The 20,529-nt window shown below is 40.1% G+C and overlaps 1 protein-coding gene across 3 annotated transcripts in view; it reads right to left on the bottom strand.

The window, feature by feature from the left end:
* Window positions 1-20,529, bottom strand: part of RGS7 (regulator of G protein signaling 7) — a 509,940-nt gene that overhangs the window by 159,242 nt on the left and 330,169 nt on the right. For all 3 annotated transcript variants that reach the window (XM_045983123.1, XM_045983124.1, XM_045983125.1), the window contains one exon: window positions 11,456-11,506. In XM_045983123.1, coding sequence (XP_045839079.1) covers window positions 11,456-11,506 — 51 coding nt within the window. The remainder of the gene's footprint in view (window positions 1-11,455; window positions 11,507-20,529) is intronic.

The following is a 20,529-nucleotide window of genomic DNA, read 5'->3' as shown; positions in this document are numbered from 1 at the left end:
TTATAAAAGGAAAATGTGCAAACAAAAAGGCTAACAACATAGACAGCAAAGATCTAGAAAGAAGAAAACAAGAGAGATGTCAACCAGTTGCTAGAAGAATTAGACCAATGGGCAATTGAGCTTTTCCATTTGGCTTTTACTTTTTTTTTTTTTTCCTACCGCATAGGATAGAAATATCAATCTCTGCTGAGACATGAAATGTGCCTAAGTGAAGTTAAGAGCTACCTTAGGACCCAGCAATTTCACTACTGGGTATCTACCCCCAAAATACAAAAGTAGTGATCCAAAGGGGCACGTGCACCCAAATGTTTATAGCAGCAATGTCCACAATAGCTAAACTATGGAAAGAACCTAGATGTCCAACAATAGATGAATGGATAAAGATGATGTGGTATATACGTACAATGGAATACTATGCAGCCATCAAAAACTGAACTTTTGCCATTTGCAACAATGTGGATGGAACTAGAGGGTATTATGCTGAGCAAAATAAGTCACTCAGAGAAAGAAAATTATCATACGATCTCTCTGATATGAGGAATTTGAGAGGCAGGGCAGGGGGTCGTGGGAGGAAGGGAGGGAAAAATGAAACAAGATGGGACCAGGGAGGGAGACAAATCACAAGAAATTCTTAATCTCAGGAAACAAACTGAGGGTTGCTGGGGGTTGGTGGGTAGGGATGGGGTGTCTGGGTGATGGACACTGGGGAGGGTCTGTGCTATGGTGAGTGCTGTGAATGGTGTAAGACTGATGATATAAGACTGATATAATACATTATATGTTAATAAAAAAGTAATAAATCATATGTTAATAAATTATATGTTAATATAATAATATAATATAATAAATATAATATAATATATAATTATATGTTAATAAAAAAAAGTACATTGACGTCTGTCATCATTTTATTTGTTCAACTTTCACAAGCAAAAAGACAGCAATTCTAATTATATTCCCAGCTGTTTTCAGCACTTTCCTTAATTGTTGGCAACTCTAATAAGTGGCACATAAAAAGAATCTGCCAATCAGGTAAAATCGGGAAAGATGATGAAGCTCTGGAGCTGGCATTTACAGGTGCACGTGCGAGCCAGTACAAACCGAAAGAGGGACATGGCAGAGAGAGACAGCAGCTAGCGCATCTCTAACGAGCGCGTATGTTGGCATCGTGTCCAACATACATCAGGGCTGAATGGCGGCTCTATGTCTCAGCCCTACTCTAAGCCCTAGGGACCTCAGCTGTAAAGTGAAATTGATACTTCTCTGGATGTAAACGTGTTACTATTTTGAAATCAGTGTATCTGGATTAGAATACTGGTTCCTTCCTGGTAGCTTCACGGCCTGAGACTTAGTTTTCTGATAGGCTACCTGCTTCATGGAGTTTCTTTCCCTTTTTTCTGTAAGACTAAATAACACATATCAAGTTCTCACCATGGTGTTGGCTCACTGTTGGGGTTCAGTACACGTGAGCTCTCTCGTCTCCTTCAAATGAAAAGTGAACATCCAGCATGGTACCCGAAGGGAACCAATTAACCAATGGTAATGTATTATAGGTCTTTTTCATTGTTATTTGCAACCAAGTCGTGGAAGAGGAAATATGAAGGCAGCCAGAAGCCCAAGCAGAAGAGGCTTCCATTAGCAGGAAATGGCCTGGTGGTGGCTGAAACCATAGCAGACGTACCGGGAATAATGACTGCTATTCTGGTAAGGAAAACTTGTATTTGTGGACTTTATGAAGACTCCTCAGTGTATTTTGGGCTTTGAGTTTTAATTGTGTAGAGCAACTGTAGAGTTACATCGCCACATGATACGAGCAGTCTCATATTCCATTATGAAGTAGAGTATTAAAATGCAAATGCAAAACATACATCGACACATAAATGGATAAAGGGGGATGGTTCAATGATAAGTTAAATGAGACAGTTGGTCTCAACGGGCTGGATGTGAGTAGGCTTTAGTCGTTGGCACTGATTCCTCTGAATGCGAGACATGGAGCAAACACCTGCAGACGCCCTCACTTTCCACCTCGGTGGAGTGCTCTCAAGGGTCAGTGGTCACCACGGGAGATGCTCCTGATGATGTTAAATGTACAAGGTACCATAATTTTTTAAAGGTGGCTGCTAATGGAATATATGCAAAAAGGAATTACTGCTCAGCTAATAACACACTGAAATGAATACATAAAAAAACCCATAGCTCCTGCTCATCCCACGTGAAAATAATTAGGGCAGCCTGGCATACTCCTCATGTACATAACTATGAAGCTTTGGCTGCAGTAGCAGAGACATGGGTTGGGAGCAGGTGTCCAAGGATAGGAGGAATTTATTCATGTTTTCTTGAAGCATTATTTATAACAGAAAGTGCACATTTGAAAAGATGTTTGCTTCGGTAATACCCATTATCTCGAGCTAGATCAAAAGGATCCATCGTGAGAGGTGTGTGTGATGGCTCTGACCTATGATGTCTTGCATGTCATCACCACAATGTTAGACAATGTCTTAGAAACCCAGAAGGCTTTCCTGTAACGCATGGCTCACCAGCATCTGAACAATAAGTAACAAAGGAGTTGCTTTATTTCTTTCACAGCGAATGGACAATGGAATGCAGAATGGACAGTAAAATGAGTCTCAATTAGTTGCAAGAGTGTTTTAAATATTTCTGTCCTCCCTGCCAGCCAAGCAAGATTTTTGTTTGAAATACTATGAAGAGGATATAGAAGGGATGCCTTTTGACTTTGACTCTAATAGACACGCATTGGAATATGTAGACAATAGCTCTAATGAAGGGTATGCCCGGGAGGCAGTAGCTAAATACAACACCAAATCTACGAAAATCAATTACTTCAGTCCAAAAGACACAATGTAAAGGACCATGCAGCTGGGTGGATCCATGCGCCTCTCATAGTTGCCAACCACTTAAGGAAAAGCAGAATCTCAGCCTGAAATAATTGTGCCAAAGGAGAAGACACACGGGCTATAGATTGGGAGACCAAGGTTCTATTTCGTTGCACAGGTTTTTGAGTGATTTTGGACATTCGTGTTTTTCTCAGCTGACTTTCCAATTGTGAAATGCGTATGTCTGCATGACTACTTCAAGATTTGTTGGAGCAATGAAATAAGGTAATCTATTTAAAATGATTTGGAATAGCACGAAATACTTTGCAGATATCATTATCAAGGATAATGGGCGCATTCTACACTTTCTCAATTCTGATACATCCTCACGTTCCTTGGGCTGATTCCTCTGGCAAGCCAAGCAAAACCATGGGCGACGAAGGCTATTTGTAAGAGTTTATTATATTCACAGAGTTTATTATATTATTATATTATATTATATTATATTATATTCACAAACAGAATTTTGATCATTTTCTCTAGAGGACTTGTGGAGGGTTGGGAGGTAGATGACAGACTCTAATGGTAAACATAATGAGTCGATTTAATTAATTGAGGGACAATTAAGATATTCCATCCAGTTAAATGATATGTAAGCAAAACATCTGGTTGTTTTGTCTGAATCACAATTTTCCAGATATTTTTACAGTAGATAATACTTCAAGGGGAAGAAATTTTACAACTATTGAGCATTAAGCTTTTATTCTGGATAAATCCATATTTATTCTTAATCTTATTCTTCTATCTGCATTTTAAATCATTTCTTTCATGGGTGTGGTTTAGACAAATTTCTTTGTCTTGACTCTTCCCCAACTATTTAGAAGAACACACACTGAATCATCTTAATATCACTTCAATGGAGTCTCCTTCGTAAAAATCAAGGGAGTGTTGAGAACTGACCGATCTTGGTGCTTTAGTCAATGACTAGAGAAGATGTGTGTCCTCTGCCATTACGTTGTTTAGATTTGACTAAAGCAGTAAGACCAACATGTGAAATAAATGATAAAATTAAGCAACAAATTGAGTAGTAGCAAATGTAAATAATTCATGGTAAAGAAAAGCGATCGGGAGCTGAGTTATGGAGAGAAGTCCTCACAGAACAGTTTGCATTTGAAGGCTCGTATTAAAATCGCATGCATTTTAAAGAATTCAGTTTAGATAACCGTGCTTGCAAATGCTCACATTTTTAAAAGAATCTGGTCTATTTAAAAATAAAATCAAGATTTGGGCACACTTGAATGCTGACTCATTTAAGCTTCACAAGACATTATATTAAAAATATTTTGCTGATGAAGGAAAAAAAAAAAAAGGAGAGAGAGAGAGAGAGAGAGAGAGAAGTTACTGAGTTGCCCAATCTCCACAGCCAGTAAGTGCCTGAATCAAGATGTGAGCTCGAGTATGTCCGCAAAGCCCACGACTCAACGTCAATGCCAGGAAGCCTCTCAAGGAATACTGGGATCTCAAGGAGCGTGGGCGAACAGAGAAAGAGAAAGGTGAGGCGAGCAGGATACTACTCAGAGAACACAGAGATATTCATGCTCTTCAACTGTCCAGGAGTCATAGTGAGGCTCATTTCAAATCCTGGCACTCATCAGACTGAGGATCTCAAGGAACTCCCTTCCCCAGTCAGCAGTACTTCTAGAGCTTGGCAAGGGTAACTCTTCCCGGGAGAGGCAGCAGGGATCACAGATGAGCAGGGCGACGTCAAGAAGTTACTCATGTCCGTCCGGCATTTGGTAAAGGGTGCCAACCTTCACCGAAGCTTTGTCTTTTGATAAACCATCTCAAAGCATCGTCCATAATTAATGACATGATATTAGACACAAAGCGTACTAACCAATAAAAGATAAATAGGTCCTGGAGGATAAATTTTGCAAATGCCAAAAGCTAACAGTCCGTACCACAGAAAGGCAGATCTGAAAGACGGAAGAAATATAGATGTGGAAGATTTCTGCGGTCACCGCCCAAATTTGTTCACATGCCTCTCTGCACCTATACTCTTGGACAGCCCTTCCCTACAGTGGCTCTGAACTTGGCCACAGCACTTTCCTTGGCAGAGTAGAAGTTTGTGTTGTGCCTGGAACTCTGAAAACCACTCTAGTAAGAATCCAATCCATTCTAGTAAGAAGGCTGAGAGAATGAGACACACTGACAACCCACCAAGCACCAAATATCCCCCCAAATCCTAGATCGTCCAACCCAACCACCTGGCTACAATCCAGAAGAAAGCCCGGCAGAAATTAACAAAGCAAACTCCCAGAATCATGAGCTAAATAAAACAGCTCTTTATTTTAAGCCACCAAGTTGACACAGCAAAAGCTAATTGACATGGCAGAATACCATTTCAAGCAAGGAGAAAAAACAAGCGAAAGGTATTACATCCTTGTTTCCCACATAGAGACCTGGTAATCCAGAAGGATCATGCTGCGAAGACTGTGTGGTATATGTCCAGGCAGAAAGAGCTTGGGCTTCCTGAAAGAATTTCATGCCTCAGAATGCTGGGAGATCATCAGAATATTCTTATGTAACTAAGAGTAAGATGGAAAAAGCACCATAGGTCCTTGGGAAGCACAGCACACGTTCCCACTGTGAGGAAGAATCACTTCGTGGGCGCCCAGACTGACCTCGGCAGGAGCAAAGATTGTAAACAGACAGGAAGAGGCCCTGTCAAGGGGAACAAGAAAAACACAGAACCAGTGGAGTGGACCAACCGAAGACAATGGTGGTAGACATCATGCTTCCCAATGGGTGCCAATGTGGACAGAGATGCACCAAGGGCTAAATTCTTCCTCTCGCTCCCCTGCCCCTATCCAACAGTTGCTGTACATCAATTTTCCTCTCTACGATGTCAAAGTACTACTTTATTCCATCAGCTAGGCTCTAACTCTGAGACTAATGCAATTTATTCCGTGCTTTGTGTTTTCATACATATTCTATGTTCTCAGTAATAGAGTTGAAAGGTATTAAAAAATTAACTCTTTGCACTACAACAACATAAGCAAAGTTTTTAACAATTAAGTAATCATCAACAGCAACCAATCACACACAAAAAAACCAGAAACCTGCATTCAGCATTAAAAATTAGGGAAGGGGGAGTGCCTGGTGGTTCAAGTGGGTTAAGCCTCTGCCTTCAGCTCCGGTCATGATCTCAGGGTCCAGGGATGGAGCCCTTCATCGGGCTCTCTGCTCAGAGGGATCCTGCTTCCCCCGATCTCTCTGCCTGCCTGTCTGCCTACTTGTGATCTCTCTGTCAAATAAATAAAGTCTTTAAAAAAGATTAGGGAAGGATGCCAAAACGCACGCCCCCAAAGTCTAATGCTATTTATCTTTTGGACCAGATTGCAGAACGTCCTAGGAAAGCACTACAGTACTCGGCTGAGAAGACTTTGGAAGATGACTGCGGTGGGAAGGTCAGGACACAGAAGAGAAGGAAGCACACGACTTTGGAGGCTGTTCACTGGAGGCACCGAACAGCAGAGTCTCTCCACCACGTGCCGAGCACACAACATGGAGGTCTGGCGTGCGCCCAGCGTGCGAGCAGCTGGAAACCGACAAAGAAGACTGCAGGGTGAGAGTGTGGCGCACGGAAATGGTCCATCACCGTCAGAGACAGTGAGGCACCACGAAGAGGTCCTGGGGCGGGATCGCTCCCCGCTCCTCTCCTCCTCACTATGCTCCGTCTCCCTAAGAACGAGAGCTAACCTGCTAATGCAGACCGGTACCACCAGCCCTGCAGCTCCTGTGGCGAAGAAGGGGGAACCACGGCACTGAGTCATCTAAGACAGCCCAGCCACCCTGCCAACAGGCCGACATCCGTCCCGTGAGGGGTTCTTTATGTTTGAGGAGAAGAGGTGGGAAAGCAATTTGTAAAACAAACCCACGGACATTTCTAAGACATAAATGGCATGCAGTCAACGTAACGACAGTCTCTTCCACGTGCAATTAAAACAGTGAAAGTGAATGACACTGATGTCATGAAAGGAGGCATGAGAGATGACTCACGGGACAACAGGCTGCGATGAGAAGGGGCGTGCCAAAGGGCAGGTGGAAATACAGAACCGGAAAGAATGAAGAAAACTCGAAATGCGAACAACTTACTCTCCATGACCAGCAATAGAGAGCTGACTGGCCAGTGGAGGAAAAAAAAAAATGAATGCTATAATGTGCAAAGTGGATGAGTTTACCCAGAGGGAGAAGGCAGGGAAAGCGCTAAGACAAGCACAAAAAAGAAGAAAGTGATGAATGATAATTAGTTGTAAGACGGAATAAAACATCCAGGTGGTGGGTAACAGGGAGGGCACGTACTGCATGGAGCACTGGGTGTGATGCCAAAACAATGAACACTGTTATGCTGTAAATAAACAAATAAACGAATAAAAAAAAAACATCCTAGTAAATGCTGTTTCAGTAAACGCTGTTTCAAACGAATAAGCCAGAATAAATAAACAGGAGAGAGATTAGACATAATAACAAAAACAAATACAAAACCAACTATCCTTGTTAATGTTTTTGAGCAATTATTGTGTAATAAGTATAGTAATAAATGCTTGATTACTTTTTTTTTAGCAGTAGCTGCTTTATACACATTAATTCTTTAATTTTCAGGAAAGCGCTAATAGTGGGCATCATTATTATACGCATGTTAGATATGAAGAAATGAAATCAAAGTAATAGAATAAGAAAAATATTCAACTTAAGTAAACCTGAATCAACAGAGTTAATGATCTACCAGATCATACAGATAATACTAACCAACCAACCAACCAACCCCTAGCAATTGCGTACTTATGTTTTGAATTTCAAAGATAGGGAAGACATCACAGGGGAATCTAGACAGGGGAAAAAAGACACACATGCATACAGATATATACATACATATGAAAATTATATACATATACATTTTACATATATATGAAAAATTAGTTTTCAGATTTTGCCATAGTGATTGCATGAAAGCAATGAATTAATATCCACAGCGTTTTAAAGAAAAAAGTTTGTCTCACCTACATTTTATCTAGTTAAGCTGTCAACACACACACAGGCAACAGAAGTTAATGTCAGATACACAGGGGCTCGGGAATTGAACAAATACATACAATCCCGAGAAACTGCTGGAAGAAGTATTCCAGCCTCACGATAAATTAGTTAAAAATACTAACAAAAAGAGGGCACCTGGGTGGCTCAGTGGGTTAAGCTGCTGCCTTCTGCTCAGGTCATGATCTCAGGGTCCTGGGATCGAGTCCCGCATCGGGCTCTCTGCTCGGCAGGGAGCCTGCTTCCCTCTCTCTCTCTCTCTGCCTGCCTCTCTGCCTACTTGTGATCTCTCTCTGTCAAATAAATAAATAAATAAAAATCTTAAAAAAATACTAACAAAAATAATATTTGGTAAAGTAGTGCCATAGAAAACTAACATACATAAATCAGTAATAGTCATATGTACAAATAACCAGTTAGTAGATATAAGTGAAGAAAAGAACCTACATATAATAGTAACACAAAGTAAAATAACTAGGAACATGCTTAATAGGAAACATGCAAAACCTATATGCAGAAACTTTAAAACACTCCTGAAAGAAACCACAAAGCCACCTTGAACAAATGAAAAGACACAGGATATTCTTGGATAGAGGACGGACATCTGTAACTGGTCTGGGAAGACAGCAGGAGCAGGTTTAAGAGGGGAAAAATCAGGGTTTTACTTGGATGATGCTCAGACTAGCCCCTGAGAGAGGCCACATATGCACCAGATAGACGAGCACGGAACACCAGGAGAGCTCAGCACGAAAGCTACGAATTTGCAAGTCCCCCACATATGCCACTGAGCACCAGTGTGTATATGGAGAAAAGACAAGTACCTAGGACAGAGACTTGGACATTCCAACATTGATAGATCAGCTAGGAGCAGAGACCTGGCGCAGAAGTGGGTCTTGACAAGGAACAAAAGACATGAGTGTGATACCCTAGAAGCCAAAGACAAGTCAATCAGGGAGGGAATTTCTTCCCATGTTCCCAGTGCCTAGCCCATTGTAAGAATTCAGAAAATATGTGTTAAATGAAAAAAGGTATGAAGAAATCAATGAAGAAATAAGCTTCTAGAAAAAATATGGTGAAAATGGATCCAAGAGGAAGATGAAAGCAAAACTTTGGGATGAATCCCGCATGTGTACTACAGCGATATGAATGTACGTGAACATAACAAAAATGATCCTAAATCCTAATTAAAGGTCTAGATATAGCTTTACTTTAAAAGAATGATAGAACATGACAATTTGTCTAATAGTACCAAAATCTCTAGCAAAACATTCAGCCAGATGTGCACTGAATTACTATAATAGAAACGGAAAGGTATTAAGTACTCATTAACAAAATATTGAACACTCAGTGTGCAAATAATGTGGACTCATTGGTCTTGCAAAGACCCTGAAGACCACGCCACCTCATTCCCCTGTCCCCAGATGGGCCATCAGAACCTGCTCCTATCCCCAGGCATTGTGTCTTCTTCCAACTTGTCACAAAATCCTCCTTCAACAAATGACTGACATCTGGAACTTCCCATGACCCCTAGAGGTCTTCAAGCAAACACTTGACAACCACACAGAAGCCTGGCATGAGGCTTATTTCATTCTTTCTCATTTTAAAAATTTCAGAAAATGTATAGGGTTGAAATGAAGCCTGTTACTCTAAGCGCTGTCTGGTCTCTCTTTGTGAGCAGTTCCAAAATGCTATGACCAATTTCATACACACAGTCATCAGGTACTTTCATGATGTCAGTTATGTTCCTGACCATATTTCATCAGAATCATGCGGCCAGACGTGCATTTCTGTGTGCAGATCTGTTATATCTTTAGAATAGTCATCAAAGCCTCCCACTTTTCTCAAAATCTAGCTTCTTACTCTGCAGAGGTTGAGCTAGTTCATTCAAACCAACCAACTAACCAACCACGAGTCTTTCAGCCAGTTATAAATATGAATAAAGAACATGTACATTCTTTCCTGAATATGATCCATTTTACCTTTCCATATGCCTCCTAACAAAGCTTTACAACTTCCTTAAACTGCTGAGTGAGCAAATAAAATCAGTTTTTCATACAAGTTATAGCTAAAACAGTATCTCAGGTGCAAATTACAAACAATGCTTCTTACTAACTTATCACGTATCTTTTCCCTGCTTCCCAGACAATCATTAAAGAACACTTCTGGTCTTAACTCATGAGAAATACTCTTGAATCCACTTCACCCTCTGAGCAAGAGAATTTTTGGTAAAACAGTAGTTTCCTGGTTGTCCATGACTCTGACAATCTGTTTTCTTCTTCTTCTTCTTTTTTTTTTTTTTTTTTAAGCACTGGGGACTTTTGTCTGGTGCTCCCGTTTGTAAAGTGAGCCTGAGTTGAGACTAGAATGTAAATCTTGTTAAGACTGTGACTCCCGGCCCCAGGAATCATCTCCTCTTTTCACTTAGTAACAATATGATGCTGGCAACAGGTGCTTCACCTTGACTTGGTTTAATCCTTTTTAACCTGCTAGGAGAGGGATTCTAAGTGCTCATATACCAAATGAGCAGGGGGTAGGCAAAGGCATTTATGTGTCGAATTACAGCTACACTTTCCGATAATGTGGCTTTATAAAGTTAGCTCGGAATGACGAAAAATAAAACCTCTGCCATTCCATGTTAGTTCTCAACCATTCTAAGGTGGTAACCACCAGGGGCAAGAACGAAACCCGTGTTGAATTCTTTTCTAAGTGAAGCGATGGTTTGTTGTGTATTGTGGTTGGTGGACTGTCACTGTTCACTACCGTGTCATTCTCGGTCACTGTAATACCAGTTTTCATAAGCTTTTTGTTTGTTTCCTTCACATCTTCTCTAAACAAAGTACATCTTATTTTCACTTGAGGGATGTAAGTTGTTTGCTTCATGTGAAAGCTTTTATGTGACATTTTTAAAAAGTCATTAAATGCCTTCCATGTGTAGGAATTTGTTCTCGGCAATGTACAAGGGGGGCAGGTAGAAACTGTTCCCAAACTCTGGAAATTAGCCTGGCGAAGCAGAGCAGACATAATGCTCACCACAGTGCATGGCTCCATGACTCACATAAGAGCATTAACAAAAATCACGTAGGCATGATCGAAGGAATAAAAATTACAAATGACCTTGTTTTCAAACCTCATGCAAAAACAGAGTCAGGGAAAATTATAAATTAATGAGATTTACCTTTATGTGTTTTATGAAGGGAAATCTCATTACTTTATAATCACTGGCTCTATGTTATATCTGTAATTATTTATGAACACATAAATAGTTTACCCAGTCTATAATTGTCAATCTCCTGAATCAAATGTTATGAAATGGAACATTAAATGTGGGAAAAATTGTTAGAGGCTACTAAATAAATTTCAGTTACATTGTGTTGACTGCCATAACATTTGTATAAATACAAAAAGCATACTTTAAATATAACTGTCATCTTTAAGATTTGCTTGCTTGCCATATCAGCCCTAAGAAAAACATATTTCTTAAAACCACAAAGAAAATAATTCTATCAATGGGAAAATGATTTATTTACCTGGATCTTCTATAGTTAAGTTCTTTATTAACCACTGAACAATGTCTGACCCTAGAAAAAGAAAAAAGAAAAACACAAATATTTGTGAACATTTGTTTATACATGTTAACTTTAAGAACGCTCAACTTTTGGCACTCACATTAGTAGGAAAGTTTGTTTTACGTTTTTGCATATAGCTTTTTCTTATCAACGTATAGTTGACACACGAGGCTACCCGAGTTTCAGGTGTACGATATAGTGACTCAGCAAGTCCGCGTGTCACGAATTGGCTCCATCTGTTCCCATCTGACACTATGACAATACCACTGACTACATTCCCCACGCTATACCGTTCTTCTCCGTGACTTATTAATGGTGCAACTGGAAGTCTGTCTCTTCCCCTCCCCTTCAGCCATTTTGCCATCCCCCCCCCGCCCCCACCCGCTCTCTCCTCTGGCAATAATCACCAGTTTGTTCTCTGAATGTATTTCTCTGAGTCTGTTTCTGCTTTGTTTTAGGATTCCACATATTAGTGAAATCATACGCCATTTGTCTTCCTTTGTCTGACTTATTACGTCACTTCGTGTAATACCCCCGTGGAGGTCCATCCGTGTTGCAAATGTCAAGAGGCGCCCAGGTGTAAACTAGTAAACTATTGAGCACGAAATATTTAAACACAAAGGTTTAATGTGCCGGTAGTGGACAAAACGATTCATTCATCTGTTCACTGGGTGAATGCTTACTGAGTGCCCACTCTGTGTGAAGCAAAGTTCTTACGACGGGATAACCAATACTTTGTAAGATGGTCCTTTTATCTCCTCTCAAGCCAAACCAAATGTCTTCTTAGCTTTTGAAGACTCCTCTGTGTTTCAAGTCTCCGTGCCTTTACAGTACTATTCTCTTTGACCGAAATGTCTTAACCACTCTTTTCAAGACACTCAAGATTCGTTTCCACAACAGAACTTTCCTTGACCCTCATTTTTGTCCACTGAGTTTAAGCAAACTCCATTGAAAGTGAAATGTTATCTGTGTAGTCTTGTATGGTGGCACAGATAACACAATGTTGCAACTGTTTCTTTGAACAAAGTTCTTGAGTACCAAGTGGGGTGCCGTATTCATCTTTCTACATTTGGAACAAAGTAAGTGTTTGATAACGTGTGATGAAAAAAAAATGAGTAAATATAGGTTTTCACTTCATACAGAATTAGTGAAGCAGGGTCTGCAGAAAATACAATGTTTGAGCTAGATTTTGATATATGAAAAAGACAAAATGTAGTTATTGAAGGCCCATGTCAAAGTTAAAAGGGGGACAGTAGGCAGTGAGAACTATTGCATTCTTTCGATATACCACATGCTGGAGGGATATAGAATGTGACACTAATAAGAGTGTTCACAGTGTATTCAGAAGATCTTGAATTCCAGGCGAAAGAATTTAGATTTTAGATTTTTTTTCTATAAGTTGGACAGAGAAAGGGAGGCACGGTACGTTCTGCTGTGTTTTGTTTTAAACAGAAGAATGACCTTATCGAAACAAGTTCAAGGAATTCGATTGGCAATGCATATGGGAGTGCCTTGGGCCAGTCAGACAGAAAGCAGGGAAGCCAACATTTCTACTAGTTGAGATCCAGGATGGAAAGGAAAATTACTGAACCAGTTCCGTGTACAAGCGAATTAAAGAAAAATTCGAGGCTTGCTTCAGGACTTTGTGACTAATTAGGCATGGGGGTGGCCGGTGGGAGAAGAGGAAGAGAACTCAAGGTTTCCAGGGCAGGATGCATCGTGGATGGAAAGAATGGTGAAAATATGAGCAGAAATGGGAGAATCATGAAGAGGACTTGATTTACCCAAAATATTCTTATCTATTTAAATTCGGTTTTCAGCATCATCATTTTGACAAAAAACAGCCAAAAATACATACGAAAATAGTCTTGCATGCATAGTAAGCCTCATCAGGGCTGCATGAATGAAACTGTGTGTGACCTGAAATTCCACTTCCACCTCTCAGAACCTGGCTTCCGTTGTACCTGAGATGCAGCCCATGACTGACATTCACAGAGTCTACATAATTCTTGCTGCTTTTTGCAGAAAAGTTCAAAACTATCTCCAGAATAAACTTGGGGCACCTGGCCGGCTGTGTCAGTAGAGCACACAACTCTTGATCTTGGGGTGGTAAGTTTGAACTCCACGTTGGGTGTAAAGATTACTTTAAAAAAATCTTTTAAAAAATAAATAAATACAGAATAGAGCTTCCCTATGACCCTGCAATTGCACTACTGGGTATTTGCCTCAAAGATATAGATGTAGTGAAAAGGGCCATCTGTACCCCAATGTTTATTGCAACAATGGCCACGGTTGCCAAACTGTGGAAAGAACCAAGATGCCCTTCAACGGACGAATGGATAAGGAAGATGTGGTACATATACACGATGGAGTATTATGCCTCCATCAGAAAGGATGAATCCCCAACTTTTGTAGCAACATGAATGGGACGGGAAGAGATTATGCTGAGTGAAATAAGTCAAGCAGAGAGAGTCAAGTATCATATGGTTTCACTTATTTGTGGAGAATAACAAAGAACATGGAGGACATGGGGAGATGGAGAAGAGAAGGGAGTTGTGGGAAATTGGAAGGGGAGATGAACCATGAGAGACTATGGACGCTGAAAAACAACCAGAGGGTTTTGAAGGGGCAGGGGGTGGGTGGAAGGTGGAGGAACCAGGTGGTGGGTAATAGGGAGGGCACGTACTGCATGGAGCACTGGGTGTGGTGCAAAAACAATGAACACTGTTATGCTGAAAATAAACAAATAAAAAAAAACTCATTCAAAACCAAATAAATAAATAAATAAATAAGATATGTGTGCATTTTTTAAATGACTTCATGTGTTGAATCACTTGTATTCTTTTACAACGTTTACTTTCACAACTGCCATTGATTTCAACCCATGTATGAAGATGGCGTCACCTCGATCCTAAAGCAGCTCTAACGGAAGGCAGGGAGGGAGACCGCTCACAAGAACACAGAAATTTTTCAGTGTTATATTCAGCCTTATAACCTAATTTATCTTGAGCCATTGTCATCCCTATAAAAAATAGGAGGGGACTCAGTTTTTCAACTAGGTACGTATAGATACTTGACCCATGCAGAATTCCAGGTACCCAAATCTCACACACTATTTTCAGGTACCTTGCTCATTTTCCATATTTGAGCATCGACTTGGGGAACATATGTGAGCAGCCGCTGGAAATTTTCCATTCTTTTGAAGAGAGCCAAACACTGGTTCCAAGACTATAATTTTCTCTTAGTGTGAAAAATGATTTAAAAATGCTTTTAGGGAAAGTTTTTTTTAAGGTTTCTTCTTTTTTTCTGAGCAGAAAGAAATACAAAGAAGCTTAATTTGAAACTACATTTAACTCAGGAAACAGGAAACTTTCTTTCCTAGCCTAGATTTGAGTACTTCTGTTATGGTCATGTTCTTAGGTCAGCTCTGAAAGAGATGATTGAACCACTTGTGATATCACTTAGGAGATGTTCTTAGAGCGGTTTTATTGTTGTGTGGCCACCCCAATATACTTATGGTTTTAAGTTAGAACATTATGCATTACTTTATGGTTAAATATATAACCAAATCCACCATATTCGCCTGTTGTGCGTGTATGACAGCAAGACCTTAACTCTCAGAGAGAGGCAGACACAGAGAGAGGAAAAAATGTCAGCATCTGGACGGAACCAGAACACTGAAAGAAAATTGTGATATCACAGGCACACTGAGAATGACAATTCAAATTTAAAAGGGTGCCTTACAGACGGGAGGGGTGTAGGAAAGAAAGGCACATTTCTAGCAACATCCCAGCCTTTGTCTAATGAATAGATGAACAGAGTGGTGTGAAGGTACACATCCAGAGTATTTTAGATTTCCATCCATCTTTTTTTCTGAGGGCTTCACAGTAAAATGGAGAATTTTTTGTTGTCTTTTTTACTTTTTGGTGTTCTTTCTTTTCTTTAAAAAATGGCAATTGGGGCACCTGGGTGGCTCATTGGGTTAAAGCCTCTGCCTTCAGCTCAGGTCATGATCCCAGGGTTCTGGGATCGAGCCCCGCACCGGCTCTCTGCTCAGTGGGGCGCCTGCTTCCCCCTCTCTCTGCCTGCCTCTCTGCCTACTTGTGATCTCTGTCTGTCAAATAAATAAACAAAATCCTTAAAAAATGGCAAAAGGGCTCTTGAATCGCTACAATGTGAAGTTTGTTGAGAGACACAATCATATCTTAAACCCCAAGAAATCAAAGAAACACCTGTATGACTACAGCTACTGGGAACTTGAGCCCTGAGCAGTATCTACACTCTTGCTTTGAATTCTTAGAGGTTACTCTTGTAGCTCTCACAGTTACAAAATCATGTGCTCCCTCTCCTTAGCAGAAGTAGAGGCTTTATTATTGCGCAATCCCAGGAATCTGATTTGAACAATGAAAACCAGCAAAACAAACAGGCAAGGGATTTTGTCCCACACTGCTCATCGTTGCCCACGTGCTGTATTGTTTCTGACTTCCAAGATTTGCTGACGCTATTCCGTCCCCATCCCTTTTTCCTTCAGCCGATTCCAGCTCAGTCCATACAACTCAGGTCACACATTAACGACTGCAGGAAGCTATTCACCCCACCCCGCCCACAAGAGGCTGTCATTCATCTTTGGATCCCAAGCACCTGGCCCAGTGTCTGACGTGTAAAAGGTGATCAGTAAAACGTTAAAGGGATGTATGAATTGACAGCAAAGTTCCCTCTCCAGATCATTCTCGAAAAAGCTTTACAAAAAGACGGTATCCATCCTGCGAAGGATATTTGGCCAGCACACAATTTTCAGCGCCCATAATCACCTTTCGCGGTGATAATTTTCCCATGTCAATGCCATCCCTTACCCCCCACCCATGATGAAAGCAAACAGTGAACGACGTCTAGACCTCAGTATTATTTCTCATCCAAGCCTGAGTGCAAAGGGGCTCCCCCCCACTCTGCTGTGCTGCCAAGAGACACGGCTGAGCCAGACCCTGTCGTGAGCCCGCATCACTCCCACGGCAGCCGTGTTGGTTCTGCCGACGAGGACACACTCTGAGCTACAAGTGTCAGCCACAGTCACCGTCCCCTCAACTGCAGGGTCACAAAGAGGAAAAACGCGTGAAACTTTTGTACCTGTGACATCGGAAGACGTTGTAAGCCACCAGAATGTCACACTTTGGATGCGTATCCTTTACAAAAATAATCTCTTTTTGTAAGTTCCGCTAAAGCCATTAGCAAAAACTTTAGCTCTTAATCAGTGGAAGAGGCTGAAATGTTCCCGAGGCAAAGGCACTGACCTTTTGAATATTTCTCTTTCAGGAAAATAAATAGGCTTTTTGTGTTTTTTTTTTTTTTTTTTTTTTTTTTTGCTTGGGGCAGAGCTCCTGGGTTGTTTTTCTCAGCAGATCTTTAATTCAGGTCATGACAATTTATCTGGATTTTTAAACTTTGTTGTGTGAGTTCCATAAGCCATAAAAAGATTTCTTCAGACACAAAGCAAGCATTCTGGGGCCCCTTCAAAGCCTAACAAGCTGAAAGGAAAGGCAACAGAAATGGCAAACAGCAAAGATGACAATAATCCAAAGACACGAGGATATCGAGATGATCCTAAGGACGGCCGCCCACCCTCCCAGAACTCAAGATGATTACTGACCAAACAGAGCAGATTTTTCCCAAGTGGTGTTCTGAGCAACATCACCTGTCTTGTGTATGAGATGGTGTGGGGGCCTGTGGGAAACGCTGTGGAATTAGGCAAAGGAAGGGTGAAGTGGTTCCTTGTTGTGGCCTTTATTGAGATAAAGAACATTGTGAAAAATCAAGAGAATGATGAGTTTGCAATGTCTCCTCAGAACGGGGGATATTGGGATCCCTTTGAAGAACATCTTTAAATTTTTATATTTTTTTCGTTTCACAATTCTTTAGACTCACAAAAGATGAAATAAGTCAAGTGTTAAGTGTGCAAATATAAATTTTGCATTAGGTAATACACTGGAACTTACCAACCATAACTGAGTGACTGATTGATTGATCAATTAATTAAGCTGCTAGGCATAAAGAAGAGATTTGAGAACATTCTTGTTCCGAGAACATAAACCCCTTAGAAGTAGACAGAGGCCATGTCTAGCTGTTAATTTGTGTCTCTGAGGGACATAAGAGATGGAGAAAACATGTACGGATCGACAAAACTTTCCATTAGTGCAGTCGCAGCTGCGACAGGAAGTCAGAGTAAATTGACATTTACTGAGTTTTTCCTGCAGAATAGGGTATTTCACATACATTTCCTGTAAAAATCCCTACTTCAGATTTCAAAAGTAAATCTTCAGAAATGCAACAAATGAAAATGTCCAGAACCAAAATAGGAATGAACCATCCAAAATGCATATCCAAATACGCCTCTCTCCTAATGGAAGTTTGCAGTGACCTTCTCGGCACCTGGATAGAGTCTGAGGACTTGCATGGCATACGAGTTCCTTCCCAGCTTACCTCCTTTTTCTACCTCTCAGCCTCAGAGCCCACCCTTCCCTCTCCTGGATTTTATAACTCAAAGAGAATCAAGCTGAACTTCTTTAACCATACGTAGCATGATGCTTTTATAGACACTATATATTCCAGTTGGAACAACTTCCTCCATTCAAGACAACATCATATCCACTTCCTATGTTGGATACATAGTATCTACACCACTAGATTGTAAAATCCTCAAGGACTTGAGCACGGTACCCAACAGAGTCTCAAGAACTACAAGTCAGGATTTGACCTGCATTTCTCAAAGATCGAACTCGGAATATAGTGTTCCTTAACACTTCGTAATCTTCCTGAATTTTGAACTAGTTATTGGGATTCCTTAGTTATCATGGCTACTGAAACAAGCTTTATACTTTCAATGCTATAAAACTAAGAATCACTTGGTATCTTTGGATGAAGAATGTCTTGTAAAATAATCAGACTTCTAATAAACTGTTAAAATTAAAAATGTAAATATTGAACAGTACATTTTAAACTAGAAAGCCTCCATTTTGAAAAATGTGTCCTGTTGTTGACGATATTTATACTTAAACACATCTACTTTGCCACATTTGGTCAATGAAGTTAATACATTCAGAGTTGAAAAGTAATTACACTGAGGCCCACAACTACATTTTGGCAATTTCATATTTTATTTTTTTCAATCATTTAATGCTTTAACATTCGCTCTTTTTCTAATTTATATGAATTATCTACATTAATATATATATATTTATATATATATATTTCATTCTATCCACATCTGCATTGATCAGGATGTTTTGTATACTTTAAAAATTCTATTCCTAATGCTAGTGTATTTCCTTCTATACACTGATTTTTAAAATCAAGCAAGCAAAAGCATGATGCATCATTAAACTTTTTAAGATAGACTTTACGTTCTCGGGGCACCTGGGTGGCTCAGTCGTTAAGCGTCTGCCTTCAGCTCAGGTCATGATCCCAGCATCCTGGGATCAAGCCCCACATTGGGCTCCCTGCTCAGTTGGAAGCCTGCTTCTCCCTCTCATACTCCCTCTGCATGTGTTCCCTCTCTCGCTGTGTCTCTCTCTGTCCAATAAATAAAATCTTAAAAAAAAAAAAAGAATAGACTTTATGTTCTAGAGAATTTTAAGGTTCACATGATACTGAGCAGAAAGTGCAGAAATTTCCCATACACCTCCTGCTCTCACACAGGCATAGCCCTTCCTAGGATCAACGCCCCAGCCCTACATTTGTTACATTTGATGAACCTGCATCGACCCATCATTATTAACTAGTGTTCCCAGTTTATATAGCATTCACTCTCAGTGTTCCACATTCTGTGGGTTTCGACAAATTTATAAAAATGCGTATCTACCACATTGTATCATACAGAATAGACTTACCACCCTGAAAATCCTCCTCGTCTCACCGTCTCCGCTAACCTCTGTCAACTACTGATCTCTTTATTGTCTCCATGGTTTTGCGCTTTTCAGAATGTTATATAGTTGGAATCATGCAGTATGTAGACTTTACAGATTGACTTCTACAGTTAGTAATATGCATTTGAATTTCTTTCATGTCTTTTCATGGCTTGATAGCTCATTTCTCTCCTAGCACTGAATATTATTACATTGCTTGAGGGTGCCAAGAAACACAATGGAGAGAAGATAATCTCTTCCATGCTTGGAAAACTAGAGAGTCACATGCAAAAGAATGAAGTTAGACCCCTGTATTATACCATACATGAATATCAACTCAAAATGGTTTAAAGATTTGCATATATGACCTGAAACCATAAAAATCTTTTTAGAAAACATAGGAAAAAGCTTCCTCGACATTAGCCTTGGCAATAATTTTCTGTGTGTGATACCAAAAGCTCAGGCAATGAAAGCAAAAATAAGTAAGTGGAAATAGATCAAACTGAAAACCATCTGAACGGCAGAGAAAAGAATGAACAAAATGAACACACAATCTATTTCTTGGGAGAAAATATCTACAAACTATATATCTCATCATAAGGGCTTAATATCCAAAATATATAAGACTCTTTTATCTCAACAGAAAAAAAAGTTAACAACTAAACTAAAATATGGGCAAATGACCAGAACAGATAATTGTCTAAAGAAGACACACAGATGGTCAGCAAACATATGAAAAGGTTCTTGCCTAGAGTGGGCTCTCTGCTCAACAGGGAGTCTGCATTTCCCTCTCCTTCTGTGTACTTGTTCACTCTCTCTCTCTCTCTCTCAAATAAAATCTTTAAAAAATAAGAAGAAAAGTTTCTCAGTCATCAGAGAAATGCAAATCAGAACCACAATGAGATTATCACAACTGTTAGGGTGGCTGTTATAAAATGAATAAATAAAATATAACAAGGATGTGGAGAAAAGGGAACACTTGTACACTGCTGATGGGGATGTAAGTTGGTACAGATAATAGGGAAAACAGCATGGAGATTCCTCAAAAAATTAAAAATAAAACTACCATATGATCCAGCAATCCTTTTTCTGGTCATACAGCCAGAGGAAATAAAATCAGTACTGCAAAGAGATATTTTC

Source organism: Meles meles, chromosome 17, assembly GCF_922984935.1.
Source record: "Meles meles chromosome 17, mMelMel3.1 paternal haplotype, whole genome shotgun sequence".
Lineage (NCBI taxonomy): Eukaryota > Metazoa > Chordata > Mammalia > Carnivora > Mustelidae > Meles > Meles meles.
The sequence above is the reverse complement of the archived record's forward strand: the minus strand, read 5'-3'. Positions and strand labels throughout refer to the sequence as shown.